This window comes from Hyperoodon ampullatus (assembly GCF_949752795.1).
Source record: "Hyperoodon ampullatus genome assembly, chromosome: 10".
Lineage (NCBI taxonomy): Eukaryota > Metazoa > Chordata > Mammalia > Artiodactyla > Ziphiidae > Hyperoodon > Hyperoodon ampullatus.
Window position 1 is genome coordinate 37,150,066 of NC_136923.1, and position 24,271 is coordinate 37,174,336.

Below are 24,271 nucleotides of genomic sequence, written 5' to 3' on the forward strand. Positions count from 1 at the left end.
GCTGAAGAATTCCAAATAATACATGTAGATAATCTGTCCTTAAAGAGGGAGGGGGCATAAATCCCCACTCATTAATTGTGGGCTTCACAGAGTGGCTTCTTTCCAAAATTTACAGTATATAAAGGGGGAAAAGGAGTAACTTTTCTCTTTCTGGAAAAACGTGGCAAACACTAACTTGGCCAGGTGACCAAGATCAACATCAACAGTGATAAGTCATGTTGATCGTATGTAACTTCAATTTGATGCGATGAAAATGGCACTTTACCTGTGTGGTCTTCCTCCCTCAAACCCATAACTCCAGTCTAATCATAAGAAAAACATCAAGGACTTCCCTGGTGGCTCAGTGGTTAAGAATCTGCCTGCAAATGCAGGGGACACGGGTTCGAGCCCTGGTCCGGGAAGATCCCACATGCCACGGAGCAACTAAGCCTGTGTGCCACAACTACTGAGCCTGCGCTCTAGAGCCCGTGAGGCACAACCACTGAAGCCTGCGCGCCTAGAGCCCATGCTTGGCAAGAGAAGCCACTGCAATGAGAAGCCTGCGCACCTCAACAAAGAGTAGCCCCTGCTCTCTGCAACTAGAGAAAGCCCGCACGCAGCAACAAAGACCCAATGCAGCCAAAAATAAATTAAAAAAAGAAAAAGAAAAACATCAGACAAATCCTAATTGAGGGGCACTCCACAAAACACCTGACCAGGGCTTCCCTGGTGGTGCAGTGGTTAGGAATCCGTCTGCCAATACAGGGGACACGGGTTCGAACCCTGGTCCGGGAAGATCCCACATGCCACGGAGCAACTAAGCCTGTGCACCACAACTACGGAGCCTGTGCTCTACAGCCCCTGAGCCACAACTACTGAGCTCGCACGCCACAACTACTGAAGCTCGCGCGCCTAGAGCCCGTGCTCAATAAGAGAAACCACCGCAATGAGAAGCCCGCGCACTGCAATAGTGCAGTGCAGAAGAGTAGCCCCCACTCACGGCAACTAGAGAAAGCCCATGTGCAGCAATGAAGACTCAATGCAGAAAATAAATTAATTAATTTAAAAAAAATGTACAGGTGAGGAAAAATAGTCATAGTATACCACTTGACTCAACACTGAAGGTTTGTTTTTTTTTTTTTTTTTTGGTGGTATGCGGGCCTCTCACTGTTGTGGCCTCTCCCGTGGCGGAGCACAGGCTCCGGACACGCGGGCTCAGCGGCCATGGCTCACGGGCCCAACCGCTCCACAGCATGTGGGATCTTCCTGGACCGGGGCACGAACCCGTGTCTCCTGCATCGGCAGGCGGACTCTCAACCACTGCGCCACCAGGGAAGCCCAACACTGAAGGTTAATTTAGCAAAAACTGTGATGCAATTATAAAAGATGGAGGGAATGAACATGGGAAGGTTTTAAAGGTACTAGATCTTTATGTAATATAATAGTACGTCAAAAATGTCTAAGATTGGGGCTTCCCTGGTGGCGCAGTGGTTGGGAGTCCGCCTGCCGATGCAGGGGACGCGGGTTCGTGCCCCGGTCCGGGAAGATCCCACATGCTGTGGAGCGGTTGGGCCCGTGAGCCATGGCCGCTGAGCCCGCGTGTCCGGAGCCTGTGCTCCGCAACGGGAGAGGCCACAGCAGTGAGAGGTCTGTGTACTGAAAAAAAAAAAAAAAAATGTCTAAGATTAATATATCAAGAAATGGCTAAAAAATGTGGAGAGTAGTTACCTTTAGGGAATAGGACTGGGGGTAGTGAAGGATGAATCAAGAGAGTATTTTTCATTATAATCCCTTTAGTATTTCTTGATTTCTTTTTAAAGTATTATTTTGACCCCCACCGCCTCCTTGTGATTCCAAATAAATCTGGTCAAATCCAAATCACTGTGCACATTCAGATGTAAGTCTCCAGGGGTCAGCAACATTTAAACCAAGTTCGCAGCGAGACCCTGCGAACTCGGTACCTGGCAATGGTCCTGAGTTGTCCCGAGTTTCCCCCACTAATCCAAATCCCGCAAAATCATTAAAAACAAACAAATGTTCTATTCAATTTATCCCAAGACCTTCTGCCAGGTTTCTGTCCTAGCTGTCTTGCCTAATGTCCTGGCATGGCCCCCTTACCTGAGCTAGAAATGCCCGAGCCACCAGACAGGAGGGTTTGAGTGGAGGTGTGTTAGAGTTAGGAAGGTATGCTAAAGACCAGGCTGCCTGGAGTGAGTGGAGCCCCTTTTGTCTCACGTGAGCATGGCAGTCCCTGGCCTTTGAGTCCAGGGCGCCAAGCCTTGCAATAGTGGCCTATTTTCAGTCCAGTGTGTTCTCCTTTGCTGGCTCACCTTCCTGATGAGATCTTGTGTGTTTATTTGCACAACGATGAAATCTCTGTCCCCGCAGTCGATTTACCTGCAAAATACTTCCCTCCAAAGCAACATGTCTAAGTTGAAAGTTCTACATTTAATTCACTGAATTTTATAGAGTAGAAAGGTGCGTTTTCCTATTCCTTCACTCTACCCTCCAGATTCCTTAGTATGCTAGATAAATTCCAGAGTGAATGCATAAGGAGACACCAATGGAGAGAAAACTTTTATTTGTGTAATAACAAACGTGGGTGAAGTCAGAAGAGGTATATGAGAACAAGATCAAGGTGGAAGAATCTTGTTGGAAAAAGAAGAGTAGAAAAGCCCCTCTGGGAATCAGGCAGAAAGAGCAAAGGTGCTCTCAAAGCCAGAAACGCGTCCTGTAGTTGGCATCAGGACTCTGGTCTGAACTCAAGTTCCCCTGGGACTTCTCTTTCTCTGGTTCAGAGTCTCACTGCTAGCCCCCTTTCCTTGACTCACAGTGTCAAAGTGCTCCCTCCCCCAAACCTGATGGAGGAACACAGTTTTGTACTCAAATGTGCTTGGCAGTGACTAATCAGAAACTGTTACTTGGACTTTTTGCAGCTCTTAGTGATTCTGACACCCTTGGATCGCCAGGAGTGGCCCCTCGTCCTGCAACCAGAGGATTCTGGTATTTCTAATAAGGAAGAGCCTGGGCAGTCAGTCCAAGAAGGGCCCGGATTCTCTTCCAGGCTGGTGTCTCTGCAGAAATGCCCCCTGGAGTGGAAGGTGCTGCTGCAAAAGGGGATGTCACCTGAGTTTTCAGATGTGTAGTCAGTCTGTGGTGAAAGAAAGGTGGGAGAGGCAAACTCGACCCTCTGTCTCTCTCCCAGGCGCAGGTCCTTATGCCCCTCCCTAGCTGCTTTCCTACCCAAACTAAAGTACCAACTAAAAGTCCCCATCTGATAGCACACCCTCCTCCTTTCCCAGGCACCATATGTGCCCCGGACCCGACCCCCACGCCGGTTCTGAGACCAGACCACCCCTCCAGTCCCACCTGTGGCTTCAGCAGCAGGCGCACACTCCTCGCACTCCCATTTCTTACAGCTGGATCTGAGAGAGGAGCAGTCCCTGTGGGTTCCGTGGGATCCACATGTAGCACACAGAATGAGGCTCCACCTCCTATAGGAAGAGCCAAGGGAGGGTTGTGGGACAAATTTAACACTCACTACCACTCTTGGAATGTTCGCTGCAGGCCAGGCCTTTGCTGAGGGCTCGCTAGGTATCTTTACTACACATTTTACCCGTGACAGAGATGTGGCTGAGTGCTGATCCCAAGACCTGCTGTCAGGCACAGCCACTCGCAAGGTAGATCGTGGAAGGAACTGGCCCTGAGTGTCTCTCCATGGGGCACAAGGAGAGCAGACCCTGCAGAGAGACCTGTTCACTTGTACATGAGTGAGTCCTGAGCTGATCAAGGATGGGACTCAGCAGCTATGTTCACCCTGAGGTCTGTAGACAAAAGTAAATTTCTTGTGCTTGATAACTGTGCAAGGTCTAAGATGGTCCTGATGAGAGATCTTTCTGGCCAGGAGGCTTTTCCTACCCTTCATCCTCAAAGCTGTCTCTGCCTTGTTCACACACACAGATGGGGGCATCACAATGCTGATAGCGCTGATACAACTCCGAGAAAGCCCCTGGCTCGAGTTCCCAGGCAGCATCTCTGCAGTGGGAGAAGAAACAGTGAGTAAGGGACATATAATCGGGTGGTAAAACCTTTGTCCACCTGGGAGGAACTAGGAAGAACTCAAGCTAACACAGCAAAAGAGTTCAACAGATTGCCTGAATACTTTCAGCAAGGCGGGGCTAGTGGCCTGGCAGTGGGAGAGGGTTGAAGCAAATAAGCAGAACACAGGTGTTCCTTAGTTCCACACTGGAATTCAAGAACCCAAGGAATTCTGACCCCCAAAGCACCTTTTTCAGAAACATGCCCACCACCCCTGCTTCACCCTCCCCCCATTTCTTTTTATAATTGAAAAGCTCTCCCTCCACCCTTCCCTCTTCACTGTACATCAGTGCTTCTGCTGCTTCCTCATTCTCTGAACTATCTCACACTCACCTTCCCTCTAGAAACCTAGGCAACCCACTTCCTGGCTCAATTCCTGCTATAAAGTTTCTACTACCTGTCTGGAATATGAATTCCCATTCTTAGCATTTCTTGAGGAAATTCTTCTCGATTGTTGCAATGTGGACATTTGAAGAAATGCTTTGCTGATGTGTGGGCATATTTCTGTAAGATAAACATGGAAGATAGTGTTTGTAAAAACACTATCTTTGATCACATTCTTCCCACCCCGCACCCTCGTCTCACAAAGAGGATGTCGCTAGGAGAGCTTGACTAAGGGTTACAGGACAAGGAATATGGATGGGCTGGGGAGAGGGCTGCAAATCCAGGCATCAGACCAGGAACCAAAAACTTGAGAGTGCCCAGGAGTGCCTCAGCTGTCATCTCCAGTCATGGGGCCTGGCAATGCTCGACCCAGTAGGGGTCAGGTACCAAGAATACACATTTCCCTTTCCTTCAATCCCAGGAAGCATGGCTGATTTTGAGGCTACTTGACTCATTCTAGAATAAGCTCATTCGCTCCAGCCATCCTGAGGATTTTGTTCAGTCTAAATCTTATGATAAAGTCCTACAGGTCAAGGATACCCAGAGACCAGGCTAACTTTCCTCTGGAATCAGTCCTGTATACAGGCCTGCAGCACAGAGCACAAAAGCTGAGATTGCCTGAGCATTCCCAGGGTGCTCAGAACTGGGCCATTGTGGAGGGTCCCCAGTCCAGGGAAAGCCCCACCTGTATGCACTTGCGGTGGTAGATAGTTTGGCTACAGCACGGACTCTGGATGTTTTCAACACTTGCTTGGGATAAGTCTTCACAGCACAAGACACAGCTTTCCTGCCCCACATTCTCCCATCGGATGTCCTGTGTTGGGCGATGTTTCCCACAAAATGATCTGTGGTAGAGTAAATAGACTTGGTTTCTGGTTTGTCACTGATGCAGTTTTCCAGCTGCCCGGCCTAGGAGGGGCAATCAACCACCCAGGCCAGTGTCCACCGAACCTCCACGCTCATGGGGGAGGAGGAGGAGCAGGGTGAAGAACAGCCACATTCCTTCTCATAGCTGCTTTCCCACTGAGCAAAGCTCCCAGGACTGTCTCCACAGCCTCCTGCTCCTGAAAGCCCCACTTAGTTCTGAGCAGCTAAGAACCCCAGCTGTTTGTAATTTAAGGAGGGGCTGGGAAGCAAGAAGCAACCCCTGTGAAATCGCCAAGTCAAGATACTGTTTCTCATTATTGAATGGAGGGACAGATTCTCTGGTGAATCAAAACAGGCCCGTGAGAACTGGACTCTGATTTCATTAGATGCTAAATAACAAATTGCAAAAGGGCAGCCCAACTTTCCTCCTTCATCGCTCACTTGTACTCTCCAAAAAATTGTGAAAGGCAACCCCTTTCCTGGCCACAAGGAAGATGGAAGTTTCTGACGCATTGATCCTTCTGGCAGTTGATGGCAGCTCCCTTTTTCTTGCACACAAAGCAGATCTGTAAATGAGATCCCAGGCAGTGCTCAGGGCCCCAAAACAGACAGACATTCTGTGGCACATCATTCTATGGAATGGAAATTTTTTGTTTTGTTTTGTTTGCGGTATGCGGGCCTCTCACTGTTGTGGCCTCTCCTGCTGCGGAGCACAGGCTCCGGCGCAGGCCCAGCAGCCATGGCTCACGGGCCCAGCCGCTCCGCGGCACGTGAGATCCTCCCGGACCGGGGCACGAACCCGCGTCCCCTGCATCGGCAGGCGGACGTTCAACCACTGCGCCATCAGGGAAGCCCCGGAATGGAAATTTTTTGAAGCAACAGCCATTCTTCTTCCTCAGTGGACCTAGAAGCTCTAGGGTATGCCGAAGCTGAGCTCCAAGCAGCACTGAATTCTTTTTGGCTTTCTCAGGATGTTGCTCCCTCTCCTCACTTAGGATACTATACCCTAGAGAAGCATGGAACTTAAGAGAAGGACCAGTGGGAAATTCAAGAGTCCTCTGACTTTTAAACTAGCAACTAGGGAAAAGAATAGAAACAGGGATGATGAGAGGAGTATGAGAAGAGGCCTACCCCAAGGCCCCCATTTCAGGGGATTCTAACCTTTTTAGAGGCCCGGGCTGCCTCCTTTTTGATGTCCTCAAGCAGGAATCCGTGGAAACCTCTATTGGACTGGCCCCTCTGAAGCAGCTTGCTAGATAGGATCTAGAAGGTCAGCAGAACCAGGCTGTCAACACTGATGATCAGTGAAACAGTGCAGTGGGTGATGACAGGGTAAGAGAGCTAAGAAACAGAGCTTGGTGGAATACATATGCATTTACAGGGTAATTTATTACTTAACAAGCCCTTACACAGCATAAGTGTTGGATGCTCTAAGTGCTTTTCAAATATTAACTCATTTAATCCTTGTAACAACCTTAAGAGGTAGGTACTATCATCATCCCCATTTTATAGGAGAAATAACGTGACAGGATCAAGAGCCCAGAACCTGGGCTCTTACCCACCTTTGTGCTACTCTGCCTTTCATTCACTGAGCACTGCTTTTGTGTGCTGAGCACTTTGGAGAAACATTCCCTGTGTAGTGACCCACTGTCTGCTCACCACAACCCTGTGATACAGATGCCATTGTGATCCTCATCTTAGAGGTCACTGAGGTGTAGCGCAGCAAGTGACCCGGCTGGGGTCACCCAGAAAGGAGGCAGCAGAGTCACCTTCACATGTGAGCCCACAGAACCCACTCTCTCACTCTCCCGCTGTACTGCCCCTCAGTACAGAATAAATACTCTTCTCAGAGTGTATTCTCCACAGAAAGGGAAACAGGGCTTTCAAATCTCCTGAATGTAGTCATTCTGCCTTATAGGGGAAGGGGAGGAATTGAACTTTTCTTTAAAAACATACTTTAAAGGACCTTTTGTTTCTGAAAAGCCCCCAAAGCAGAGTCTAGAATGGGAAATCAAGGGAAAAGAAGCTAAACTGTTACGTACCCATGAACAATGAACGTGTACATACTTTGGAAGAATGTCATACCTGAGCCCCACCCCAAGAAGCTTCCAAAAGTATTAAGGAGGGTGCTGGACCTACTGCAGCGATTACACGTAATATGTAATGGGGGCTGAGGTTATCTTATTTTAACATTATAGAAAAAGTGAGTCTACGAGGTTATCTTATTTTAACATTATAGAAAAAGTGAGCCTACAAGGTTGGATGACTTGAGGATGCTTGAATTATATCCCAGTTAGGCTTAAAGCGTATCTATGTTAACAGTCTCTCAAGGCTTTAGGACTATATGAGTGATTTCCATTTATACTTTTAAGTGTTATTAATATTTTCTACAATGAACATGTATAATTTCTACAAACAGAAAAATCAGTAGTGAAAGATTAAAAATAATCTAAATGTCCTTTAACAGGAGTTTAATACTTTTTGGCACACCTGTACCATGGAATACCAGTTAGCTATTAAAAAAGTGTTCTATGGAAACAGCTCCATAAATATATGAGGTAAAAAAAAGTAAAATACAAAACACTGTGTATAGCATGTTTATTTTATGTTGAAAATGTATATGCTTATAAATGCATTGAAATTAAACAAGACCTGACACCAAAACAAGACAGAACTTACAGGAGTGAAAAAGCACAGACCAATTTTTCTCATGAGCATAGATACAAAAATGAAACAAAATATTGAATCCAGCACCATATAAAAAGGATTATAGGGCTTCCCTGGTGGCGCAGTGGTTGGGAGTCTGCCTGCCGATGCAGGGGACACAGGTTCGTGCCCCGGTCCGGGAAGATCCCACATGCCGCGGAGCGGCTAGGCCCGTGAGCCATGGCCACTGAGCTTGCGCATCCGGAGCCTGTGCTCCACCACGGGAAAGGCCACAACAGTGAGAGGCCCGCGTACCACAAGAAAAAAAAAAAAAGAAGGATTATACATCATGACCAAGCAGAATTTGTACCAGAAATGCAAGATTAGTTTAACATTAAAGTATTCAATCGGGCTTCCCTGGTGGCGCAGTGGTTGAGAGTCTGCTTGCTGATGCAGGGGACACGGGTTCGTGCCCTGGTCTGGGAGGATCCCGCATGCCGCGGAGCGGCTGGGCCCGTGAGCCTTGGCTGCTGAGCCTGCGCGTCCGGAGCCTGTGCTCCGCAATGGGAGAGACCACAACAGTGAGAGGCCCGCGTACCGCAAAAAAAAAAAAAAAAAAGTATTCAATCAATGTAACAAACCACATTCACAAAATAAAGAAAAATCATCATCATCTCAACAGATGCAGAAAAAGCATCTGACAAATTCAGCACACATTCATAATACCCTCAGCAAACCTGAAATAAAAGGGAATTTCTCCAATCTGATGAAAAGCATCTAAGAAAAACCTACAGCTGACATCATATTTAATGGTGAAAAATTGGATGCTGTCCTCTAATGTTAGGAACAAGACACGATATTCACTCATACAACTTCTTTTCAACACTAGATTGAAGTTCCCAGCTATTACAATAAGGCAAGAAGAAGAATTAAAAGACATAAAGATTGGAAAGAAAGAACTGCCTTTATTCACATGTGACTGTATACACAGGAAATCCTAAGGCATTTACAAAAAAATTAAAAAATAAAAACTACTGAACTAATAAGTGAATTTAACAAGATTGCAGATACAAAATCAATGTACAAAAATAAACTGCATTTCTATACACCAGCAACAAACTTGAAATGAAATTTTAAAATACCATTTATAATAGCATAGAAATCACAAAATATTTAGGAATACATTTAACAAAATATGTGCAAGACTTCTTCACTAAAAAAAAATTGCTGAGATAAATTTTAAAAGACACAAATTAATGGGGAAATATATCATGTCCATGGACTGGAAGATTCAATATTGTTTGTCAATTCTTCCCAAATTGATCCATAAATTCAATGCAATCCCTATCACTATCCCAACAGGCTTTTTTTTAAATGAAAAATTGACAAACTAAATATAAAATGTATATGGAAAAGGAAAGCACCCAATAGCCAAAGCAATCTTGGAAAAGACTGCAGAACAAGACTTAATTTCAAGATGCTGTAAAGCCACAATAGTCAAAACAGTGTGGTATTGGTAAGGATCAACACACAGATCTATAACATAAAATAAATCATCCAGATCCACAGATACATGGTCAACTGATTTTGACAAAGGCGCTGAGGTAATTCAATGGGTAGGCAAAGATTTCTTGGGACACACAAACAAGCACTAACCATAAAAGGAAAAATAGATAAACTGGACTTCATCAAAATTAAAAACTTTTGTTCTTCGAAAGACATCATTAAGAAAATAAATAGGCAGGGAGAAGGGGCAGCAGGCACCATGTTGGGCCATGAAGGTGTCAAGAAGAAGTCCTTGAAGCAGCCCAAGAAGCAAGCCAAGGAGATGGGCAAGGAAGATAAGGCACTCATGCAGAAAAAGGAGGAGGAGCGGAAGAAACTCGAGGAGCTAAAAGGGAAGGCTGCGGGGGAAAGGCCCCCTGGCCACAGGTGGAATTAAGAAATCTGGCAAAAAGTAAGCTGTTCCTGGAATTCCTTGATGGTCCAGTGGTTAAGACTTGGTGCTTTCACTGCCATGGGCCCGGGTTCGATCCCTGGTCAGGGAACTAAAATCCCACAAGCTGCACAGTGCGGCCAAAAAATAAGTAAAATAAAATTTTTAAAAAGTAAGCTGTTCCTTGTGTCTGAGGCAATGATGATTCCATTCCTATTTAAACATCTGGATTCCCTGCCATAACGTCTGTCGCCACCTATAGCTATAGCTTGGAACCTTTTGTACATTTAAGAATAAATTTTTGTAAAAAAAAGAAAATCATACAGTGGCTCATCTTGTCTTTAGTTTTTCTCAGCCATTTTCTACCTTAGCTATGAGATCCGCATAAAGCCAGCGCAGAATCCTGCCAAAGTGTGTTCCTAAGTCCTTGTTCTATCCTGAATTCTGCATCACCTGGAATGAAACCAACTCATTTGAAAAATAAAAAGAAAATTAAAAGACAAATCACAGACTGGGAGAAAATAGTGACAACACACATCTCTGAAAAAGGATTTGTAGCCAGAATATACAAAGAGCTCTTATAACTCAATAAGACAAAACAACTCAACTTTTTTTTTTTTTTTGGCCTCACCGTGTGGCATGTGCGATCTTAGTTCCCCTACCAGGGATCGAACCCGTGCCCCGGCAATGGAAGTGCGGAGTCTTGACCACTGGACCACCAGGGAAATCCCAAAACAACTCAACTTCTAAAATGGACAAAATATTTGTACATACACTTCACAAAGGGAAATATGTGAATGGCCAATAAGCACACAAAAAGAAGCTCAACATTTTAGGTCACCAGAAAAATGCAAATTAAAACCGCAGTGAGATACCAAAACACACTTAGTAGAATGGCTAAAATTAAAAAGACTAACAACAACAAGTCGGGACAAGAATACTGTGCAGACAGAAATCTCATAAATTGCTAGTGGGATTGTAAACTGTTACAACCACTTTGGAAAGTGATCTGGCAACTTCACACAAAGTTAAACATATAGTTAGTAATTTCACTCCTAGACATCTGCCCAAGAGAAGTGAAAACATGTTTTCACACAAAAAATTGTAGGTGAATATGCATAGCAGCTTTATTCATAATAGCCCCCAAATGAAAACAATTCAAATGTCCATCAGCAGGTGGATAAATAAGCAAATTATAATATATTCATACAACAGAATACAACTACACAATAAAAAGGCACAAGCTACCGACGCATGCAACACGGATCAATCTTCAAAACGCTGTGTTGAGTGAAAGAAGCCAGACACAAAAGAGTACAAATTGTATGGTTTCATTTATATGAAGTATAAGAATAAGCAAAAGTAACCTATGGATCAGAACAGTGATCACCTCTGAGGGAACTGACAGGAAGAGGGTAGGAGGGAATTTCTGGCATGATGGAAATAATTATTTTGATTGGGGTAGTGTTTACATGGGGACATACTTTATATCCCCATGATATATGAGTTTATCAAAACTCATCAAACTGTATTCTTAAATGGGTACATTCTATAGCATACAAACTATACTTAATTTTAAAAGAATATCAGGAAAAAATAGCTGGAAGAACTGTTGGTAGCATTTGCTGCTGGGGAGAGGGAGAAGGATTGGGAATACTACTAGAGGAAGAAACTTTCTATTGTACATACTTTATACTGTTAGGATTTTACATCAGGTACACACATTACTTTTTAAAAATTAGATTTTAAAAGAAAAAAGCCATTAAGAAAAGCAAGCAAACAGGGCAATGGATCTGAGGCTGGATGCAAAAACAGAGCACAGACTGTACAGCAAAGCCATAGGACATTCAAAGCAAAGGGGGCCTTATACTCACAAGACAGAAATAATGCACACCGAGATTGTCTTTCTGAAGAAATTCCCCTAATTTTTCGGGATCCCCAGGTTCTTGAAGGCATAGCCAGCAAACTGGAAGAAAGGATGTTAGGAATTCATTTTGGGAGCATAACGATCTAAGTACAAGGAGGAGTACAGTACTGGGAAGAGGGTCATTTTGACAAGGAGGAGGTTGGGATGAAGTGTTATTTGATATCAGTTAGGCTTTCATATAATTTTAGCCACATCTGATGGAGTTGGCTGCAACTGCTCACTTCATATACTTTGATCTCAAGTAGCTTTAATTAACTTGTTCTTTGAACTTTGGACATGACATTTAAAAATTACAGACTCTGAGTTCTTCAGGATCTTAGAGATTCTGGGAAGGAACTGACAGTGAGAAGAGCAAGTTTGCTGCCCTACACAGGTGGCCTTTGCTGAGGTCAGGAGGCAGCAGCCAAACAGAACCTCCAGTCTTTCTTACCAGGCTCTGAAGAAGGCTTCCTCTGGGTTACCCTCCTTCTCTTGGCAGATTTTCTATACAAGAGATAGAAAAAGTACAAGGTAGTCTCTGAGGATCCTGTTGGCATCTCCTGTAACATTTCCCTCAAAATGCTATCCATGGGTCTGATGAAGGACCAAAATAGCTAAAGACTAAGACATCAGTTTTCTTCTTCCCTTTCATATTTTTTGAAAGCACAAAACATGCTCATGGAATTATGTGAATTAAGTGAGATCATAGCCATCTTTCTGTTCTCGTGCCTCTATTGCCTATGTTGACTGAATGAATGCAAGAACAAGCCCCCTTTTATTCTTTTACTGTTTCTCTTGTCACCTATCCTGAATCTCAGGTGGTACCATGTTCACAAGGCATAATAAAATGATACTAAAATTGATTAAGAATTTCCTATTGCTAGGCAATATTCTTGGCTCTTTATATGTATTAGCTCAGTGAATGTACAGAATGTTCTAAAAAGTGGGTGCTATTATTATGTATTTTCCAGATGAGGAAACTGAGGCCTAAAGAAATGAAATAACCTGTCCCAGGTCACCTAGTTAGCAAGTGTTAGAGCCAGGATATGACTCTAGGCAGTAGGGCTCCACAGCCAGGACTTTGCCAGTAGGGACATCCCTGGGAGGATAGGTTACTGGGCAGCTTCCTAGGAACCACTGGTGTATGCTTCAACACTAACCAACCTTAGCCTCCAAGACCAAGCAAAGGGGACAAAAAATGAAGCATATACTACAGGCCATTGGACAATTTCTCCCAAACTCTCTTAAGTTGCCTACTCTACCTCAATCTTTGATGTTCCTTCTTCTTTCTTTTTATAGTCTTCATTTGCTGCTGCCTGTCTTGAATTATTCTATAGTATAACGAGGACAACACCGGCCCTTCCAGCTATAAATATAAACAAGCCAGCAATTAATTCTACATTTGGTTATCAAGTTCCACAGGGTCAAAGCAACAGTGCGCTTCACCTCCCCATCCATGTGACAGAATAAAAGGGACACGCCCAGTATCAATGCCAGTAATAGCCAATAATTATTAAATCATGCCCAGAACTGTTCTGGGCATTTTACATTTAACTCGAAAACCCCCCTGGCAATAGGTACCATTTTATCCCTATTTTCAAGATGAGACTGAGGCACAGAGAGATCACACAGAGGCACTTGCTCAAGATCACAGTTACTGATACACCACAGCGGTATGAGAACTTGGAACTATTGCTTGAACTGGCTAACTGGTTCTTTGTTTTCTTTGTGCCTACTAAATGTATGAGGTAGCACTCAGGAAAAATGCCTCCTTTTGCCCCCAAGTTTAAGTTCCTTAATTCCACCCAGGAAAAGCTAGATTAGGTAGCTCTTTCCTAGGAAAAGGAGCCTGTGAGATTCTGGCTGCCTAAAGCGAGAACTCCCTCTAGTGAGAGCCAAGATATAACCCCGACAAATCACCCCTTAGCTCCTATTGCTTCTCTTCACCAGGCTCAGATGATCACTGAGGTCTGGACTGTTCTCAACCTTCCTCTAGATGTGAACCAAGGTTAAAAGGCCCAGAAGTGGAAAAGACACCCTGCCACTCCTCCCCCGACCAATGTCAGCTGGCTATAGATTCACAGTTTTCATTGGTTAAGGGGGAAATCCCTGAATGGGAAAGGGGACAAAAGAAATAAAAAGCACTCCTCTGAAGGAAGGACTGCGTCAAGTCAGGGGAGAGGAGAAGGGTAGCATTTCTTAGGAGGACTGAGTGAATTAGGTCAGTCCAGGGACACACACTCCAGTACCCATGTCCTCAGACCACAGCTGGAGAGCATGAACATCTTTAGGGACTGTCAACTATTCTACATGAACGTAACTACACAGGCAACTAGCTGTTCAGCAAACTAAGGCTCCATCTCCTCTTCTAACCCATGAGTTGCACTTGCATTGGTAATGACATTTGATGGCTTCTTACTCAACAAAAGCACTTGGACAGGCTGGAAGAGGAGAGAGAAGGGCGTGCACTAGGGGATCCACTTTAGCTGGCTACTGAACAGTTCCGAGTCGTTGGGGAAATCCAAATCTAGCAATAGAAATAAAACCTTGAAACGTTAGTTCTTTGCATCGCTGGACCAAGACGTTCCTTGCGCGGGATTCTGCGCACAGTGGTAGTTACAGGAAGACGCAAGGATCTTCAAAGCATGCGAGGAGGACGTTGCAAATGCTGGCTTCCACAAGCTGCTCAGTCTGAGATTTCCTAACCGAGCGGATGCTCCCTTGAAACGGTTACCGAGTTGTTTCACTGGATAAGTGCGGGTAAAACTTGTTGAGAAAATTAAAAATAAATAAGCGTGTTCGGCCCCGCCACCGCAAGAATAAACAATGACTTATTTGGAAAATACGAGTCGGTGTGGCCACAACCACCCCCCGGAGGTAACAGCCGAAGAAGGGGCTCAATGGGCATCCCGCGGATGCCAGAACAGGCTCATGTCGCGCCTACCGGGCTGCTAGTGCGAGGCCGGGCCGGAGGTCGCCTCAGCCGCTCACTCCTCACAGTAGCGCACGGGCGGCCGCTCCCGGCCGGGGCCGCCCGCCCAGCTATCGCCCAAGGCGCCGCTGTCCCGGAGCTTTATTCGTTGCCGCAAGCCGTGGTAGCGACCTCACGGGCCGCCGCCCCGCTCGGTGACTGCGCCGGCGAAGGGAGTGACAACGCAAACGGGAGCTGGGTCACGCGGACTGCGACCCACGAGGACTGCAGCCGCGGGGAGCACAGCGACGCTGACGGCTGCGTAGAGCGGGACCGCTAACGGTAGCACGCTAATGGCCGCGCGCCTGCCCCGCCCCTTCCCGCGCCACCCGCGCTCTAGCCCCGCCCCGTCCTCTCGCCCTGCACTCCCGCGCGAGCTCGCCGGCGTCTGGAGTCGAAACCGCAGAAGACGAGGCCAGAGGCGGGGCGGCGATCGTCGCACAGAGGTGACGTAGTGCCGCCGGCGCGGGCGGGTGACGCGACGGGGCCCGTTGTCTGTGTGTGGGACTAGGGGCCCCGGGGGCTCCCGGCGGGGGGCGGCGGTGGGTCGGGAGGGCCTGGACATGGCGCTGAGGGGCCGCCCCGCGGGAAGATGAATAAGGGCTGGCTGGAGCTGGAGAGCGACCCTGGTGAGGAGGGGACCGGGCAGGCCCGGAGCTGGGGAGGCCGGGTGGGTCCGAGACGCGCCTTTCTGACCACTACCTGCTCCTCTTGTTGCCCCACCCAGGCCTCTTCACCCTCCTGGTGGAAGATTTCGGTAAGAGCCTCTCCTACGCGCCGGAACCAGGCTGTGGGGGCCCACTCCTGGGCCATCGCTCCACAGCCAGAGGCTACCCTTCCCGACTTCTTTCCTTACCTGATCGCAGGTGTCAAAGGGGTGCAGGTGGAGGAGATCTATGACCTTCAGAGCAAATGCCAGGGGTGAGTGGCTTGGCACGCGGCGTCGCTTCGGCCGCCCCTTACACCCCGAGGGCTAGGGAGGGACCCGGGAGAGAGTGCTCCTCAAGGGAGGTAGTATCAGAGGCTCCAAATTGTAAAATCTCGTATAAGGAAGCATCCCTCCTCTTTGGGTGCCTTCCTGATGAAGCTGGTGCTGTGCTTTTGTTTCTCCCAGTTTTCCCTCAGCACTTCCCCTTATGTGGTAGCCTCTTCCCCTCAATACAAATTCTAACCATCTCTTGGATTAAATTCATCTGCTTTTTGTGGCCTTCCAGCCAGAAACCCCCTGCTCTTGACTCAGGTCACACTGTGCCTTTTGTGCAGCTGTAATTTATTAATGACTGCTTTACTGTGCCCATGTGCCAGTGGTTTTAATCCCCACACAGGGGTCTCATATTGATTGGTTGGTTTGTGGCATCTGACAAGGACTCTCCTGGGTGACCAAGGTCAGAGTCTTGTCTTGGTGGTCGTACAGAATAGAGGTGTGGAGGAACTGCTACAGTGACTAAACGGAGAAGTCTGCTTCTTTCCCTCCAGGAAAGAAGGGACTGATATGGGTGTTCATTAACTTCCCTGATTGCACTGGGGCCCAGGCCCTGGGCTTCACAAGTGAGAATTAGTGTTTAAATTCCTCATCACATTTATTGTTCTCGCCTTACCTTCTGTTCCTACCCGGTCCTGAGCCATCGTTCCAGCTTTTCTTATCCCAGAACCATAGACTTCATAAGGATACTGGGCAACTCCTGGAGCATCACAGCCAGAGGCTGATGCTTGACTCTGCCTGCAGTGGGCTTCTGGGGTGTGAGGGCGCAGGGCCGCTTTGGGCAACGTTGGGAAGAAGCCAAGGGAGAGGTGGGATCACAGGAAGGGCACCTGAGTGGTAACACAGTGCAGAGGAATAGGGGAGAGGAAAGGGAATGCAGACTGCCTTCCCCCTTTTGACTGGTCTAGCTCTGTCCCTTACTTTCCCCAGCCCCGTGTATGGATTCATCTTCCTGTTCAAATGGATCGAAGAGCGCCGATCCCGTCGCAAGGTCTCTACCTTGGTGGATGATACATCTGTGATTGATGATGATATTGTGAATAACATGTTCTTTGCCCACCAGGTCTGCTGGGCTCTGTGTTCTTTCTGGAGGGTGGGATGCTGCCGTTTTCTTCGCTTGGAAAGTGGAAGAGGGGGAAAGCAGAAGGAAATGAACTTTTTTAGTGATAAAAAAGGGAGTCTCTTTAGAGCAGGGTGATGTCTGAGTCCATTCTCCATGTCCCCGGACTCCTGATGGGTACTTAGTTGAATGAACAAATGTTGGGTAAAGATGAGGGGAGCTGATGAGGATTGTCCAGACATGACTGTCCCTCTCTGAGTCCCCATTCCTGATGAGTATGGGCTTGGGGTGAGGGATGCTGTGGATGGGTGACTGTTCTTTGTTTCACAGCTGATCCCCAACTCTTGTGCCACTCATGCCCTGCTGAGTGTGCTCCTGAACTGCAGCAATGTGGACCTGGGGCCCACCCTGAGTCGCATGAAGGACTTCACCAAAGGCTTCAGCCCTGAGGTAGGCCACAGTGCCTTAATCCTGACTCAGCTGACTAGGCAGATGTGACCACCAGATCTGCCACTGATAATGCCACCACATGGCATTTGGCACTATGAGGCTTCTTCAAATGATATTTACATTATATTTGACCTGTAAATTAATTGTGTAAGTCAACTTTTTTTTTAAGAAAAGGGGCTCAAGAAAAGGAGATAGACCTGGGGAAGAGAGAAACATTCCTTAAATGACACCTTATTAGGACTTTATCAGGCAATGTTGTTCTCCAGTGTCCACGGATTACTGTGCAAGCCAGTACAGCCCATCTTTTGGGGGCTCCAGAGCTCTTTTCTGCCCCCACTAGGCCTTCAGGAGAGGCCACCTGTGCTTCTTCAAGTTCCTGGAATGCCCCCAGGCCTGCTTTCCTGAGCTCTGTTTCCCACCCGAGGCCCGCCTGAGCAGTTGCTCTGATGTGGCCTTATTTTCTTCCCTCTAGAGCAAAGGATATGCGATTGGTAATGCTCCAGAGTTGGCCAAGGCACATAATAGCCATGCCAGGTGTGTGGGAGCTATGGGAACTGATGGGGGTGGGGGCAAGGAAGGGGGTTGTACCATTCTGGGCACTGACTGTGTCCTTCCCCAGGCCTGAGCCACGTCATCTCCCCGAGAAGCAGAATGGCCTTAGTGCCGTGCGGACCATGGAGGCATTCCACTTTGTCAGCTATGTGCCTATCACAGGCCGGCTTTTTGAGCTGGATGGGCTGAAGGTTTACCCCATTGACCATGGTAGGCACTCTGAGCTGGGGGCGCATTGGATTTCTCTGCTTACCTCCTAAGGAGGTGGGGCTCAGGGTCCTCAAACGCTTGGGACCCAGTGGTGGGACGTGGGGGGGTGGGGGTGTCTTGAAGACATGTGGTTCTGGCAGGATGGCACCCTGTACTGCATTGTCCAACTAGCCCCTGATTCTCTGGGTCACCTGCTCTCCATCATCCTTCCAACTCCTGGCCTGCCTGAGCTCAGGGCTTCCTACCTACTGACTCCTTGTCTTGGTTTCCCCAGGGCCTTGGGGGGAGGATGAGGAGTGGACAGACAAGGCCCGGAGGGTCATCATGGAGCGTATCGGCCTCGCCACTGCAGGGTAAGGGCCCTGAGCCTGCCCTACCTTCTGGAGCTGTGCCCCCTTTGGGAGGGACACAGAAGAGGGAACCAAGGCAGAGAGAGGCCAGATGGCTTGTGCAAGGCCACGTGATGAATCTGGCAAGATCAGGATTAGATCTTGTGCTCCCAACTCCTTGCCCTATTTCCCACTCAGGCTGCGTGTGGCCTGCTTCAGGATAGCCTGGGGAGGGGCAGGCCCTGGTGGAGCCCCGGGTGGCCCACGTGTGCTGGCTCACGTCCTGACAGGCCCCTCACGCAGCTTGTTGGAAGGCACCAGCTCAGGTGCCTGGTGTGCATGGCCAGCTGCTGCCCGCCTGTTGGGGTGGGGCCTGTACCTGTGGCTGCAGGTGTGACTTCAGGGAGCCCTGCCAGGAGATCTGCCTCAACCTGATGGCAGGGCCAGGGTGAGAGCTGCTCTCACGGCCACGGCTGTGACTGCAGGGAGCCCTACCATGACATCCGCTTCAACCTGATGGCGGTGGTGCCCGACCGCAGGATCAAGTATGAGGCCAGGCTGCACATTCTGAAGGTGAACCGTCAGACAGTACTGGAGGCCCTGCAGCAGGTGGGTACCCCTGCTGCCCAGGCCCTGCCCAGCCCAGCCACCCACTCCTTCCCTCCACTGGGGCATCTGTGTCTGATTCCCACATTACTCTGTATTGTGGATCTGGGCTTCAATTAACCACTCCTTTCCTTTGCTCCCTTTGTGGGAAAGGTGATGGGACTTGGCATGGGGAGGGGCAGAATAGCCTCTGAAAGGAGGTTTGGCTGTTTTATTTCCCTTTAAGTGAGTGAGTAGAGCCAAGGCCCTTAGCTGTCCAAGGTAGAAGCTAGGGTCTGCCTTCACTCCTCCGCACCTTGGATTTTGATTTCAGCTGATTAGGGTAACGCAGCCAGAGCTGATTCAGACCCACAAGTCTCAAGAGTCACAGTTGCCTGAAGAGACCAAACCAGTCAGCAGCAAGTCCCCTCTGGCCCTGGAAACAAGCAGGGCCCCAGCGGCCTCTGAGGGCACCCACACAGGTATTGGAGCCTCTCATGGGCCTCAGAGCCACCCCAAGCAGAGCAAGTCTTTTTCTATGGAGGCACTTGGGCAGTGGTTCAGAGGCTCCTGCAGGAGGTCTGAAGCCTGGTGCCTACAGCCCTCTCCCCTCAGAACATGGAGGAAGAGCAGTCCCTCCCTAAACAAAGGCACCTGGAAAGGGCTGCCATTACCACAGTCCCCCAAGCCTTCTCCTTAATGTATATTCCCTTTCTAGCCTCTCTAGAAGTTTTTTTCTTTCTGCCTCCTTTTTTTCATCTCATCCTTTTCCTGTCTCACTGTGGCCCCATGACTTAGAGCTTGCTGACTCTCCACCCATCAGCTGTCTCTGCTGTTCTTCTCTGAGAAGGGAAGGGGAGCAATGCTGTGCCCCAGGACTGGGGAGACAGTGGGCTGAGGACAGCTTTTCTTGAGGGTCTGGCTGAAAGTCCTGCCCATGCCCCTCACCCTCTCAGATGGTGCGGAGGAGGTGGCTGGTTCGTGCCCACAAGCCCCGACCCACAGCCCTCCCAGCAAACCCAAGCTGGTGGTGAAGCCTCCAGGGAGCAGCATCAATGGTGTTCCCCCAAACCCCACTCCTATCGTCCAGCGGCTGCCAGCCTTTCTGGACAATCACAACTATGCCAAGTCCCCCATGCAGGTAAGCTGGGAGGATTCCCTCCAGGATTCTTTTGAGAGGTTGCAACAGGCACTTTCCTCAGGTGATTCATTGGTGTTTGCCTTCTGTCGGGGCCTAGGTAACCAGGTTCCTCTCTCTGATTCTCAGAAGCCCCTACGATGGCAGGGGTTTAGGGAGGCAGAGAGAGCTCCTCTGACTTTAAACTCAGTCTCATGGCTGTGGGGCTCAATGTTTAGGGCATGGGGTTGGATTCAGCTCTATGGGTTGGGTTCTACTGGCAAAATAAATGCAGGTGTTTCAGGGCACTCTGTTTCTCTTAGAAGCCCTATGTAGGCAGGTAGTGTGGGTGGGCTCTGGAGCACCTGGAGGGGTTCAGTGGACTGAACCCGGAGAGCCATGTTGGCTTCCTGGCTGTGGCTGCTGTGTCCAGCCTGGCTCATGGCCGTCCTGGGTCTCTGCCCCAGGAGGAGGAAGACCTGGCAGCAGGTGTGGGCCGCAGCCGAGTTCCAGTCCGCCCACCCCAGCAGTACTCAGACGACGAGGACGACTACGAGGACGACGAGGAGGATGACGTGCAGAACACCAACTCCGCCATCAGGTCAGCCCTAGCTCTGTAAGGCTGGAGGTTGAGTGCTGCAGATCCTATCTTGAATCTTCCAGCCCAGAAAATGCCCTTCAGCAGATAATGCTGAATGCCTGCTGAGTGCAGGGCCCTGGGGAGGCTGACCTGAAGGGGCCGACTCCAGGTCCCAAGAAATTTTTGGAGGGCTTGGGCGAGGGCCGTGCACATGTAACCAGACATCGAGGCCTTTTGTCTAGGCCTTGAGAATTGGGGTGGGGGATATCTTTGCTGGAAGAACGGGCATTGGCAAAAGGCCAGAAGTGAGACAGCTGGAATAGAGGTGGTGTCCTTTGAGGACACCTGGCTGCAGCTGTCGAAGCTCAGTGTGCCAGGCTTGGCATGGCCAGGTCAGGCTGCTGGAGCTTCACAGTCAGTCCCTGGAGGCCAAGATGTGTTCAGGTCATTCTGGGTGTTGCTGAACATGGTCACCTGGCCCATTCCCTTGGCTTACCTTTCCTTGGGCCCCACAGGTATAAGCGAAAGGGGCCGGGGAAACCAGGGCCATTGAGTGGCTCTGGGGATGGGCAGCTGTCGGTGCTGCAGCCCAACACCATCAACGTCTTGGCCGAGAAGCTCAAAGAGTCCCAGAAAGACCTCTCAATTCCTCTGTCCATCAAGACAAGCAGCGGGGCCGGGAGTCCGGCTGTGGTAGTGCCCACGCACTCACAGCCCTCGCCCACCCCCAGCAATGAGAGCACTGACACAGCTTCTGAGATCGGCAGCGCTTTCAATTCGCCACTACGCTCGCCTATCCGCTCGGCCAACCCCACGCGGCCTTCTAGCCCCGTCACCTCCCACATCTCCAAGGTGCTTTTTGGAGAGGACGACAGCCTGCTGCGTGTTGACTGCATACGCTACAATCGTGCTGTACGTGACCTGGGTCCTGTCATCAGCACGGGCCTGCTGCACCTGGCTGAGGACGGTGTATTGAGTCCTCTGGCACTGACAGGTGGGCCTTGGGCTGGCTCACTGGCCTCCCGGTGGCATACTGAGGAGGGAGGTGGCCAAGTGACCACCACGTGTCCTGCACTCTGATGGGTCTTCTTGTGCCTTCTCTTCCCAGAGAGTGGGAAGGGTTCCTCACCTTCCATCAGACCGAGCCAAGGCAGCCAGGGGTCTGGTAGCCCAGAGGAGAAAGAGGTGGTGGAGGCTGTGGATAGCAGAGAGAAGCCTGGGCTGGTCAGGCCTAGTGAGCCCTTGAGCGGGGAGAAGTACTCACCCAAGGTGAGCCCTTCTGCAGCTTTCTCTTCTAATACTGACAAGGGAAGGGCCTAGGGCACTGCTGCCCAGGTGCTGGGTTCCTAGTTGGAATTTTGGTGTGAAGGGTGGTGGCTGAAGCCAGGTGCCAGGAAGCCTGTCTGGGTCGGGTGGTGGCAGGGGCCTCAATAGGCTCCAGGGACTCTGGCTGCTCATCCTTGCCTCTAGCTGCCTGCTGGTAGTGGGGCTTTGGTGCTGGCCAGCCCCCCCCCGCCACGGGTGCAATTGCTGGGTTTTGGCAGGAGCTGCTGGCACTGCTGAAGTGTGTGGAGGCTGAGATCGCAAACTATGAGGCCTGCCTCAAGGAAGAGGTGGAGAAGAGGAAGAAGTTCAAGGTGGGCCCTCTCTCCAGCTGCCTGGTCCTCTGCCCTCCTGTCTTCCCAGAGGTGCGACCTGCTGGGGTCAGCTGGTGGCTGCTCTGGGGAGATGGCCGCAGCGTCCTCATGTCCTCACTCTTCTCTCCCACAGATCGACGACCAGAGAAGGACACACAACTACGATGAGTTCATCTGCACCTTCATCTCCATGCTGGCTCAGGAAGGTGAGGGGTCTCGCTGCTGCACCTTACCTGGCATGCCCTGCTCAGAGCCCTGGCCCTCAGGCCTCCTCCTTCAGGCCTCTGCTGGAGCTTGAGCAGACTGTGGTCTCAGGGAGGGCCGAGAGAGCCTCAGCTTCTGACCGGAGGCTGTGGCCGGTTGAGCAAGTGGCTGCTGGGCATCCAGCCACCCGCTTAAGGGCCTGCGCCTCTCCACAGGCATGCTGGCCAACCTGGTGGAGCAGAACATCTCGGTGCGGCGGCGCCAGGGGGTCAGCATTGGCCGACTCCACAAGCAGCGGAAGCCTGACCGGCGGAAACGCTCACGCCCCTACAAGGCCAAGCGCCAGTGAGGACTGCTGGCCCTGACCCTGCTGCTCACTCTTGCCACACGGCCCTCACCAGGGCCCTCCCCTGCCCCACTCCCCCTCTTCCCAGTATTACCGAATAGTTCCAGTCAGAGAGCCCAGACCCTGGGAATAGGAGCCAGGCCCTGGGAATAGGAGCCAGGCCAGGATTCTCTGCACGGTACCCCAGTGCCTGCCAGGGCAGGGCTGCCCCGTCATGCTCTGGAAGCAGGAGCTGGGGCACAGGGAGGTGCTGCAGCTTCCTCCACAGCCGGCTGTGGAGGGGCAGGACCTGGCCTTTCTGCCTGGGCAGCAGAATATATATTTTACCTACAGAGACGTCTATTTTTCTGGGCTCTAACCCATCTTGCCACCACTGTGTTGACATAGTCAGCTTCCTGACTCTGAGTTCTCTCCTAACAGCTGTCATCCTGGAGGGCCAGGGTCACTCCTGCAGGGTCACAGCTGGGGGCCCTGCTGCTCTGGCCCCAGTTGTCCCTGTTGCGAGGAAGCCAGGTCTGCTCTTCATTCCTCCTGGGAGAGCTCCAAACTCAGGGACCTGGCTGCTGGGCTAGACTGGGAGTGGGGTGTTCCAGTGGGGGTGGGGTGAGCAGCCTGCTTGGGTCCCATGGCCTGAGCAGAGAGAAGTGTTTGAGCTGTTTGGTGGCCTGGCTTTGGCCAGGCTTAGTAAGACTGCTCTCTGTGGCAAGGCCCTGGGCTCTTTGTCTTCAGTGTTGTGGCCCTGGCAAGGGGCCTGCCTTGGGCTCCTGGGCTCCTGGGCTCAGAGGAGCCTCTGCCTGCCCCTCAGTATTACCATGTCTCCCTCTTCTTAGAGACAGCAGAGACAGGGCTGCTTGCAGGAAGCTGGCACCACTCAGCTCTCCCTGCCATGCCAGCTTTCTCAGCTTCTGCAAGGCACTCAGGGTGGGGGACAATAGGACCAAGACAACCAGTTGGAGCCCCATGTTCCCAGAGGGCCTGATGCCAACGGCTGATGGGCCCAGCACTGCCTCTGGAGCTCAGGCCCCAAACATAGCCCCGTGGCCTCTTCCAGGTGGCTTTGAAGGTGATCCAGGCGGGCCCCTTATGTGTACATAGTGACCAGGGTGGGGGGCAGCTGGCAGGCATGGCAGCTGCCTCTGCGCTAAGCATAGCCCAACCCCTCTGGCCCCTGTAAATATTGGACTAATGAATGAATAAAACTCTCCTAAAAAATGAGCCCTCCTGTGCTTGCTGGCCTGAGGTCTGTAGGCCAGGGCTGTGGTGGGAGTGGGACCTAACCAGACCTGGGCCCAGGGCCCTGTGTGTGACCAAAGAGGTAAGGGGAGTGCATTCTCGGGCATTCAGCCTTCTGGGGCAGAGGTTCTTGGGACCCTAGGCCTGGGACTTAGGGTCTGACCTGAGGAGGGGCTTCGGGTGGGCTGTGGAACCTGAG

General features: G+C 50.1%; 2 protein-coding genes and 1 pseudogene across 4 annotated transcripts; 2 read left to right on the forward strand and 1 right to left on the reverse strand.

Annotated features, from left to right (window-relative positions):
* Positions 1 to 3,052: 3,052 nt before the first annotated feature.
* PHF7 (PHD finger protein 7) lies at positions 3,053 to 14,404 on the reverse strand. Its single transcript, XM_079712359.1, has 11 exons — positions 14,363 to 14,404; positions 13,079 to 13,182; positions 12,268 to 12,320; positions 11,785 to 11,876; positions 6,490 to 6,591; positions 5,770 to 5,894; positions 5,147 to 5,306; positions 4,475 to 4,581; positions 3,898 to 4,014; positions 3,349 to 3,473; positions 3,053 to 3,130 (listed from the first exon to the last, which is right to left on the reverse strand). Exons 2-11 carry the CDS (start codon positions 13,120 to 13,122, stop codon positions 3,126 to 3,128), a joined length of 930 nt encoding a protein of 309 aa, XP_079568485.1. The 5' UTR covers positions 13,123 to 13,182; positions 14,363 to 14,404; the 3' UTR covers positions 3,053 to 3,125.
* Positions 9,740 to 9,935, forward strand: LOC307059797 (translation machinery-associated protein 7-like; annotated as a pseudogene). Its single transcript has one exon. The product of its transcript is annotated as a translation machinery-associated protein 7-like (transcript).
* A 974-nt stretch (positions 14,405 to 15,378) lies between the features above and the next one.
* Positions 15,379 to 24,043, forward strand: BAP1 (BRCA1 associated deubiquitinase 1). Of its 2 annotated transcripts, none has more exons than XM_079713501.1 (17): positions 15,379 to 15,416; positions 15,515 to 15,544; positions 15,654 to 15,708; positions 16,700 to 16,832; positions 17,160 to 17,279; positions 17,752 to 17,813; positions 17,899 to 18,041; positions 18,316 to 18,394; positions 18,856 to 18,979; positions 19,290 to 19,437; positions 19,912 to 20,096; positions 20,540 to 20,673; positions 21,168 to 21,646; positions 21,761 to 21,921; positions 22,197 to 22,289; positions 22,423 to 22,495; positions 22,709 to 24,043. In XM_079713501.1, exons 1-17 carry the CDS (start codon positions 15,380 to 15,382, stop codon positions 22,840 to 22,842), a joined length of 2,190 nt encoding a protein of 729 aa, XP_079569627.1. In that variant the 5' UTR covers position 15,379; the 3' UTR covers positions 22,843 to 24,043. The 2 variants fall into 2 exon arrangements, with proteins under 2 accessions (XP_079569627.1, XP_079569628.1); XM_079713502.1 differs by having other exon boundaries at positions 18,910 to 18,979.
* The last annotated feature ends 228 nt before the right edge of the window (positions 24,044 to 24,271 follow it).

Coding starts and splice junctions, on each gene's coding strand:
- BAP1 (XM_079713501.1), top strand. CDS start 15,380: ATGAATAAGGGCTGGCTGGAGCTGGAGAGCGACCCTG. Junction 15,417..15,514: donor GGAGCTGGAGAGCGACCCTG/GTGAGGAGGGGA, acceptor TGCCCCACCCAG/GCCTCTTCACCCTCCTGGTG. Junction 22,290..22,422: donor AGAAGAGGAAGAAGTTCAAG/GTGGGCCCTCTC, acceptor TCTCTCCCACAG/ATCGACGACCAGAGAAGGAC.
- PHF7 (XM_079712359.1), bottom strand. CDS start 13,122: ATGAAGACTATAAAAAGAAAGAAGAAGGAACATCAAAGATTGAG. Junction 12,321..13,078: donor AAGGAACATCAAAGATTGAG/GTAGAGTAGGCA, acceptor TCTCTTGTATAG/AAAATCTGCCAAGAGAAGGA. Junction 11,877..12,267: donor GAAGCCTTCTTCAGAGCCTG/GTAAGAAAGACT, acceptor CCTTTCTTCCAG/TTTGCTGGCTATGCCTTCAA.